The following is a 10538-nucleotide window of genomic DNA, read 5'->3' as shown; positions in this document are numbered from 1 at the left end:
CATGAAATGTTATCAAACAGAAGGGGTTGTTCTTAGCAAAAACAAAAGGAAACCAAAACAAAAAACAAAAAGCAAAATCAAGAACAAAACCTAGAAGTTAACTGCCACCGCCCTAGACTTTATTCATGTCCCAGTCAGCTGTTTTGATATAAATCTTAGATTCACTCAAAGAGAAGTCAGTCATCAGACTTCTCTTTCTCCTTCTCTTTTCCCTCCTTCTTCATTCTTTCATTAATAACGATTATTATTATTATTATTATTACTATTATTATTATTATTATTATTATTATTATTATCATTATTATTATATTCAAGGCAGTGAGATGGCAAAAATCGTTAGCATGCCAGTCAAAATGCTTAGTGGTATTTCACCTACCACCACATTTGGAGTTCAAATTTTGCCAAGGTTGACTTTGCCCTTCATCCTTTCGGGGTTGATAAATTAAGTACCAGTGAAACACTGGGATTGATATAATTAACTAGTCCCCTCCTACAAAATTTCAGAGCTTGTGCTTTTAGTAGAAAGGATTATTATTATTATTATATTCATCTGCCTTTATTTTCTGAGTTCAAATACTGCCAACCTCAACTTTGATTTTCATCCTTTCGGGGTCAATAAAATAAGTACCAATTCAGCACAGGGGTCGATGTAATCATCTTACCACATCCCCACCAAAATTTGCTGGCCTTGTTCCAAAATTTCAAACCATTATAGACATTGCACAGTATACAATATCGTGAGGTTGTTGATTGAAGATATTGTGTCTACCAGGGGTTTGTACTATTTGTCAAGTCACAACAAGGACCTCAGACAGACAGTACTTTATGCAATATGCATGCAGTTCCAAGTAATGCTGACTTTTGCAATACATCTAGATTGTAGGGTATTCCTAAGGTTTTCAGATGTCTTTTCAGATTGGGTGATATTGAACCCAATGTTCCGATGACAATAGGGATAACCTTTATGTTTGACACTCACATCTGCCACATCTTAGCGATCTCAGTTCTCAGGACTCCATATTTATCAACCTTTACTCTTTCTTTCAGGATGATATTTGATCTCCTGGCACTGTCACGTCAATTATTAAGCATTCTTCTTTGTCCCTCCTAAAGGTTACTATATCTGGCCTTCGGTGATTATTATTATTATTATTATTATTATTACTATTTAAGTGGTGAAGGTGGCATGTTGGCAGAATTGTTAGCTTTGTGGCATCACATTCGTTTTTATGTTCTGAGTTCAAATTCCGCCAAGGTCGACTTTATTATTATCATCATCATCATCATTATCATTATTATTATTATTATTATTATTATTATTATTATTAAGGTGGTGAGCTGGTAGAATCGCTAGCATGCGACATGAAATGCTTAGTGGTATTTCGTCTGTCGTTACGAACTGAGTTCAAATTCCGCAAAGGTTGACTTTGTTTTTTTTCCTTTCGGAGTCGATAAATTAAGTACCAGTGAAACACTGGGATTGATGTAATCCACTAGTCCCCTCCCTGCAAATTTCAGGCCTTGTGCCTTTAGTAAAAAAGGATTATCATTATTATTGTTGTTGTTGTTGTTAAGGTGGCAAACTGGCGGAATTGTAAGCACACCGGACAAAATGCCCATCTTTACATTCCGAGTTCAAATTCTGCTGAGGTTGACCTTGCCTTTCATTCTTTTGGGGTCGATAAACTAAGTACATTCAAGTACTGGGGTTGATGTGATTGACTTATCCACAATTTCCAGGCCTTGTGCCTATAATAGAAAGGATTATTATTATCATTAACAACAACAACAATTATAATCCTTTCTATTAAAGGCACAAGGCCTGAAATATAGGGGGAGGGAACTAGTCAATTACATTGAGCCCAGTGTTTCACTGGTACTTAATTTATTGACCCCCAAAAGGATAAGACGCAAAGTTGACCTTGGTGGAATTTGAACTCAGGACATAAAGATGTACGAAATGCCGCTAAGCATTTTGACCAGTTTGCTAACAATTCTGCCAGCTTTGCCACCTTAACAACAACAACAATAATAATAATTTGTTTAATTATTACCCCCTTCCCTCCCTCCCCCTATCTTCTACACTCCCCACTCCACACACCTTCTCCTTAGACTGCTTTATTATTAAGTGACCTGATTAAATGTTTACATGGACCCATCTGTGGCATAACCCTCTCTTTCCTTGCTAATCCTTTCACCCCCTAACCCTACCCAACCTTGCCTGCTGGCAGACTAATTCTTCAACATTGCACTGTACGGGTGTGATGTTTCTCTTGCGTATTAGATAATGGAGTATGAAAATATGATAAAATGGTAAATGGTTGTTGTCAGGGTGGGAAGTAGGGTTTAGAGATGGGAAATTAAGTTGTAGAGTGCTGGGTAGACAGAATCATTAGTGGGTCAGATAAAATGCCTTACACTATTTAGCAACAAAACTACTATGTGCTAAGTTCAAATCTTACTAAGGTCATATTTGCTTTACATCCTTCCAGGGGCTGCTCAATAAAATCTAGTACCAATCAAGTATTGATTTGGGGTTGATTTGATATTCTTATAAATTACACTGTGTAATTTATATTTCAGACAGATTCAGTGCTGAGTTGCTGAAGCAGAAATATCATTAGAGCAATATGCTCAATACCATAGATTTGCTTGTCAGTTGCTTGACCTTAACCACTTGAGCATGTCCCCTGATGACAATATGTGCATCTCTGATCATGAGCAGGAGTAGTGGGGAAGCATCATAGCTATGTGTTGAGCGGTATTCTCTGGAGTTTGAATAAATGTAACAAAAGTAAAATTTGAAGAAAATATTAGTTATTTTTCATACTTTATAGGGGTTGGCAAATAGGAAACCACAGTTGCTACCCAAAGATAAAATTCTTGTTATGCAGTGTTATCAGAGGAGGCATGAATGGAATTAAAAAAGCTAGGCATAGTTATATTGATAAGAACTTCACTTCACAACCATGTAGTTTTGGATTTGATTCCATTGCATGGCATTTTGAGTTAGTGTCTTGTATTATGCCGTAGTTGACCAATGATTTGAGCATAAAATTTGATAGACAGAAACTCTATGGAAATTCTGTGTGCGTGTGTGTGCGTGTGCATGCATGTGTGTATGTTCATCCGTTTGTCTGTCTGTCCCCAGAAACCACAAATGGAGAATCTCTTGAATGTTTGCAGATTTTCACTGTACTTCTAATCAATTGTATTCAGAGAATGCAAATCAGTGTATGCTGTTCTGTTTTGAAGAACCCTCCCACTTCTAGATTTTTATGCAGATTTGTTGTTATGTAACCCAGTGTATCAATGGTAATATATATGCAAATGAAAACTTGTAGCCTTGATATGAGAATAGGTTTCTCATTAGTTCTCTGTAAATGGTCACCTTTTCTCCAATTTCTGAAGTGACAGCCACATTTGCTTGGTAACTGATCTCTACAGCTTTTGCTCCTTGTCCCATACAATATCAGGCCTGTTGTACTGACACAAATTTGCAGTTTTTATTTGTTCTGCCAGTATTCTTTTTATTTAAAGGTGTGGACAGAACTTTCTGGAACTTTCTGGTTCTAATGTTCTTTTGCTATGGCCGTCATGACAATTGTTTCTGGATATAGCATTATGGATGGTTTAAGTGCTAATCCTTTCTGTTATAAACACAAGGCCTGAAATTTTGTGGGAGTGGGGTTAATTGATTACATTGACCCCAGTACTTAGCTAGTTCTTATTTCATCAACCCTGATAGAATGAAAAGCAAAGTTGACCTCGGCAGCATTTGAACTAAGAATGTAAAGACAGACAAAATACCGCTAAGCATTTTGCCCTGCAAGCTGATTCTACCAGCTTGCCACTTTGGGCGGATTTAGTGATAATCCTATGCCTCATGATAAGGTATTATTTTTAGCGGACATTTCTGGACAGCTGTTGATGATATGGATGATATCTTGCACACTGTTATGGCAGTGGAGGTCTTGGAGCATCCTTATCTCTTTTGATGATCAGGTATTTAGTAGCTATCTCTTGTTCTTGGATACCAAATGCATAGTGTTCTAGGTTAGATGTAAAGTATTTATCCAGGGCTGATAAATATTATTGAAGGCTGCTTTATATGTATGGGTGTATATATCTATGTATGTATAATATACAACATTTGTTAATGTCCCACACAGATAATATTTACCACAGCTCAGCAGTTTGATGTGCAAAGATCAGTGAGATAACATATCTTACTTGTAAAAGAAGTAATAGTTGGCATTAAAAAGGCCATCCAGCCGTAGAATACTGTTTCATAAAGTTTTCTCTAACTCATGCATACATGGAAAAAGTAGACATAATAATGACTATGATGATGACGATGACAGCTGCAGTTAAGCTCTTTCTCACAAGAATTATTACCTCTGCCTTAGTAAAGGCAAAGGAATTGTTTTTGGTCATGTTTGTTTGTTTGTTTGTTTGTTTGTCCATGGACAAGATATCTCAAGAACCGCTGGATGGATTTAAATGAAACTTTCGGGGATGTTTGGTCTCATGACTGGCATGAACTGATTAGACTTTGGGATCGATCTGGTACTGAACAGGGATTCTGTATCATTTTTCCTGTTTTTTTTTTTTATTTAATTTTTGAGAGCGGTTGAGTGCATTTTTAATATCCTCATTTGTGAGAGCAGTTGAGTTTATTTCAGATATTCTCATTGAAAAAAATCATCTCTGGCTAATCATTGAGAGGATGTTGGTGCTGCTTTGGCAGAGGTTTACACTCTCTGATTTCTCTTGTTAGGCATGCTTTCTTGAAAAAATCTCTTTCAACAGTACCAACTTCCTGCAGTTGTCCTGGTCTGATCCAGGCACAGCTTGGAGTATGATGATTGAGTCTACACTCAGCAATTTGGAAATGAGTATGTTTGAACATGCATGCATGTCTATGTGCCTACCTTCATTCTTGGGTTGTGATTCTTCTTCAGCCTGCAGGCCAGACCTAACCTGTTAAAGTAAATCTTTGATCAAAGGCATTCCAACCATGACCAGCTTGTCTTTGCATATATTCTAATCTACATTATCTTATTTGTCTTTTTATTTCCACTATCTTTTCTCCCGTTTTAGTCATTGGACTACAGCCATGCTGTAGCAGAGCGCTAAAGGGGTTAGTCAAATAAGTGTGTCCCCAGTACTTAATTTTTAAGTCTGGCATTTATTCTATAAGTCTCTTTTGTTGAACAGCTAAGTTACAAGGACATAAACAAACTGATACCAGTTAAGTAGTGTGAGGGGGTACATACAAAGAAACACACTCATATATGTGACAGGCTTCTATACAGTTTCCACCATCATACATACTCACAAGGACTACACTCAAAACCACATGGTTGCAAAGCAGGCTTTTTAACCACACACCCATGCATGTTTCAATATATTTATTTTTAAAGATGGTAGAGTGTGATTTGAGGGTGATTTGATTGATATTTCTAGCAAGTTGAGTAACCATATAAAGGCACTTGTCCCTTGAGTGTGTGTATGTGAGAGGAACTTCTGTGGTTTGATCATCTTGTTCTGCCGACATCAACATATCCACACCCAGATTTGTTAGATGCTTAATTACTTTGGTCATAGGAAGCTGTCAATTGTATTCTTCTCACAGTTAGTATCGGATGTCATTCATTAGTAACTATGTTGATAACCTCTTTTTGAAGTGATTTAATGAAACTCCGACAATGACAATCTCAAAGGAAGTAACTGCTAATTTCAACCTAAGAAATAATGGAACGACCTTGAAACAAACTGATAGATTTAAATATCTGGACACCATTATTGCATCAGATGGGAAAAACATCAAGTAATAGATAGACTCATGCTGCTTTTGGTAATATCAAATATACTTTGTCAAATAAACTGCTATCAATATGAGGGAGTTAAAAAGTCCTAGGGGTGCACATAGAACCCGTTTGTACATATGGTTGTGTTGTTGCAACATTAACAAACAAGTGCAAAAATGTGCCAATGCTGCAGAGATGTGGTTTTCAAGCAAATGCTGAAGATATTATTATAAAGATAGATGAACAGACTTTTAAGTATTGCAACGTGCCAAAGCTATCAGAAAGCTTCTTATCAACATAAGCTGGCAATAGACTGAGTTTATTGGATATAATGTGAAAAGACAAAACCTTGACAAGTGACAAGTGGAAAATTAAAATGAAAAAGAAGCTAGGAAAGACAGACAAGAAGGATATTCAGTAGCTTTACCAGCTGACTTTCTTGAGCATAACACTTTACTTCACCACTACCACTATCACCACTACCACCCACAACACTACCTCTTTTATAAGCATCTGTTAAGAAGTCCACTTTGGATGTACCTGGTTTCAGATTCAGTCCTGATGCAGGATGCCATGGGCAAGTGTCTTCTAATTTAGATCTAGGCTGTCCAATGCCTTGTGAGTGAATCTGGTACATGAACACTGTGTGGAAGCTCATCATACAAGTGTGTGTGTGTCTCGCACTGCTTGACAACTGGTGTAGGTTTGTTTACATCCCTGTAACTTAGTGGCTCAGCAAAAAAGAGACTGCAAAAATAAGCATCAGACTTAAGAATTATAGATAAGTCCAAGGGTCAATTTGATAACTAAAACCCTTCAAGAAGGATATGCTACAGCATAACCACAGTCGAATGACTAAAACAAAAGGAAAGAAAGAAAGAAAAAAGATAGACAGAATCTTTAGAATTATCAATGCTCTCTGACACTCAAAACCATTTATTTGCAAACTACAGTGCTCCAGATTTCTTTCGCTCCTAACATTTTCAGCTGATACAGAAGCCAAATTTTATTTTATTCATTTATCTATTTATTTTTTGATGAGATAGAGCTGGTTAACAGTACTTGCTTCACTATTTTCCTTCTTTTCAATATCTCCCTTCATTACACATCTGACATCCATCGTTAGTAACTACACACCACCTGGTTTAACACCACCACCATCAATACCACCACCAACACCACCTCTGGTCTATCTGTGCTTTTCGCACAGAGTTCACTTAGTTATAAGCATCCAGGACCAGACATCCTGTTAATCTCTCCACCCACACTGACCTGCCTGTAGATAGATGTTCAGCCTTCAAGAACATGTTAAGGTTGTGAGAACGATATCCCATCTACCCACCCCTCTACTCCTGACTAAATTATTAAAGAAACAAAACGCCATCTTTTTTGTTTCCACATCTGCAACTTCTCTCAACAGCATTGATGACTAATGGTTCACTACCCTCACTCAGCATCTTCACATCAAGCTCTTACTTCATTCAGAACTTCCAATTAATCAAAACCAATCATTTTATAATGTTCATCATTGTGTTTATAATGTACCACGCTTTCTTTTCAACTCAACAAGGGACTCTCTGTTACATTTGTATAGCATGCTAGAAATAGCAGCCAAATTTCACTCAAAGGAAAACCCTACTGTCTTAAAAATAGAATAATAACACAAAAGATAACATAATCCTATGGATGAATAAAATTTGGGTTGGTCACTTTGGAACAAATTTGGTCGCTTCATGAAGTCTGATCTCAGGCAAAACTACCACAATAACAACAACTCTAAAGAAATTGTGGACATTGATGTAGATATTCTCCTCTTTTTCATCAGATCAATGTGTCCTTCCTTTTTAGAGATGACAAGGTATGATTTGAAGGAAATTTGGTTGTTATTTCTAGAAGGTTGTATGACCATGCAGGGTTCTTTATTCCAGCTGTTTATATTCTTGATTCAAATCCTGCCAAGTTAAATCTTACCTGTCATACTTCTGGGGTTTATCAAATACAGTATGGGATGCAGGGGTATGGTTGTGAGAACAAAATTGTCCAGGGCAGGATATTGCCAAAATTACAGCAACATTCATCCTAAACCAGACTGCTATGTTATGCTGGCAAACAAATCTTTACTACAAAGTACTGTTGCTGAGTATATCACATTGTGAGATTTAGAAATAGTAATTTTCTAATATTTTTTACTTGCTTAAAATTAAGTCTATTTTCTCATTCACAAAACTTTATTCTTCTTCAGTAACCTTACTCATATACCTTCTCTTTTTTTCTTTCTCTTTTTCTCTCACTACAGCTCATGATGCAACAGGATGTCAGAAGTGTGTGCAGAGTTCTCACAAAATGCCTGGCGTAAAGACCTGTGTGCAAACTGCTTACGTCCCCGGTCTGAGCACATCAAACCCCCCTGTAACCATCTCAAACCCCGAAGGAATTCTGCTGGCAGAGGTTCCCCACCAGTTCCTGCAAAACGGAACTCATCCCTAATAAAAAGCAACTTATCAGTTGGACCGAGAGTTTCATCAATTGTTGATAAAAATGCTAACGACCAACAGAATCTTAATGAAAACATTAAGCTGCTTAGTATCAAACCTTTAGTAGTTGACGATAATGTTTCTAAAAGAATTGCAACCCATTCTTCAGATGAAAACCCACTGAGTTGTGAGCAGTCGGGAAGCAAAGATAATTCTATCAATACCAAAGTTGACCTGACAAAGTCAGAGATTCCATTGAAAGGAGTTTTAAAGTTAACTCGAAATAAAGATGAAAATAGGGCTTTTAGAGTTATATTTTCTGAATCAGAACCTGAAATTATTGGCCACGACGGTGGTTCCGATTATTTATACCCAGATGATGATGATGATGTACCCGAAGAGGCGGAGATTACACCACCTGGGAGTATTCAACTGACTGAGGAAGAAAAGCAGTTTGCTCTCTTGGCTTTAGAAAATACTCTGTGGAATTCAGATACTCATAATTTGAGAGTTGAGACTCCCCTGGAGGGTCGTCTGAAGAGAGTTCCAAGTAAAGAATTTGAAGACGTTGAATTAGAATTCCTATGGAAAGCTGATCGTTTTCAGGGTCTAAGAGATTGTGACCTGCTACCAAAGAAGTTTGGAACTTTCCCTAGACGAAACAAGTCTCCTAAAGCTCAACTGTCTTCCCGACCCTCTTTAGAATTTAGTCACGGAATTAAAACTTCACCTTTAAAATCATCAAAGAATTTTGACAATGAAACTATTCAAGATGCTGACGAAGATTTGACATTTCGTCTAAGATCTGCTTCAGAGAATTCAACATTGTATCAAAGTAGGAATATGCAAAATAATGCTTCAAAAAATATCATGGATCAAAAAACGAGTAAAGATACTGATAATATTGAACAGGTGAGTTCTTCCCCTTATCGGGTTGTTGAGTCGCTTCCTAAACCTGCTCCCAAACCGGCATCTCTGAAGAAAGGTGTTAGCGATCCTGTAGAGAAACCAATTCCCAGTGCTCGACACAAAGATGACAGACAGTCAAACCAGTCTGTAATGTGCATGATGTCACGCTCTGTAGAAGGGAGATTAGAGGATTGCTTTGAGAAAACTGACATTGGAGATTCTGACACTTTGAGACGACATGGTTTGAAGCCGCCGGCTCCAGTTAAGCGGCAGCACCTTACCAAAGAAGGGACTATTGGTAGACGAGATGAAATGTCCTCAAGTTTTGCTGGGACCACGTTTGACAGAAAATACGACAGGGATGATTTCACAATGCTGAGAGTAGAAGGTGATGCTTATGAAGCGAGATATTCTAAGGCAAAATCAGTTGATTTCGAAGCTAAAATGGCTTCTGTTGCTGCCACTTTGGATTTTACAAAAACTAAAGGGAAGCGCCAGGCACCCCAACCACCTGTATCACCAGTGGCTGGTGTTTCTGCTTCTCCCTCTAAATCAAGTACTAAATCTTCTGATGGAAGTTGCAAGAAAGGGCCAAGCTTAGATCAATGTCGAAGATCTGCTGTTGGAGAAGATGTTGAATCTATGGAAAGTATGGATGGCTATAAAGGAAAAAAGAATGAAAATAGCATGAAGAAAGGATTTGCTAGTATGTTTCGAAGTTTCCTTCGTCGTGGACGGGATTCTTCTTCTGAAAGCAGCACAGAACAAAGCTTTGATAATAACACAGCAGTGAAACCAAATGACACAAGTAAGGAAGTACCTTCAATCATGTATGATAATAAATCAGAATTTCTAAGTCCTGATAATGGCAACGTAGATGAGACATCTGGGGGCCAGTTCCGAGTGCGTGTCTTCCCATCTCCGACTAAAAGTAATGTAAGTGTTTCTTCAACTACAAGCAGTACTAGCAACGAAACTCTGGACAGCCGGCCTCCATCTGAAATGATTAGCTCTTCAGATGTACGAAATGAAAGCCAGGACAGACCTAGAGAATCTGCAGAAGAGATTGATGAGAGCAGCCCTTCGTCACGAAAGTCAACGTTGTCCCGAGAATCCGTACATCAATCAAATTCTATGTCAAACAGTTCAAACTTATCTGAAAATACAGAAGATGTTGTTGTTGTTAAGCGAAGGGTGAAAAGCCCGAAAAAGATGCCAGCTCCGAGTGCACCGAGGTGCGCAGCTACTAGTGAGAAAAATGCATTATTTGCCAAAGAACTCGAGCTACGGCTTAGTAAAGCTGTGGACAATAAAACTGGTACCTTGAAGAAAACCCCTGCCC

The 10538-nt window shown here is 37.8% G+C and overlaps 1 protein-coding gene across 1 annotated transcript in view; it reads left to right on the top strand.

Moving 5' to 3' along the window:
• Positions 1 to 10538, top strand: part of LOC106883491 (uncharacterized) — a 51032-nt gene that overhangs the window by 35560 nt on the left and 4934 nt on the right. The window contains exon 2 of the mRNA XM_052969853.1: positions 8110 to 10534. Within this exon, the coding sequence (XP_052825813.1) occupies positions 8126 to 10534 (2409 nt within the window). The 5' untranslated portion in view covers positions 8110 to 8125. The remainder of the gene's footprint in view (positions 1 to 8109; positions 10535 to 10538) is intronic.

This window comes from Octopus bimaculoides, chromosome 8, assembly GCF_001194135.2.
Source record: "Octopus bimaculoides isolate UCB-OBI-ISO-001 chromosome 8, ASM119413v2, whole genome shotgun sequence".
Taxonomy (NCBI): Eukaryota; Metazoa; Mollusca; class Cephalopoda; order Octopoda; family Octopodidae; genus Octopus; species Octopus bimaculoides.
This window is presented reverse-complemented; position numbering and strand designations above follow the sequence as displayed.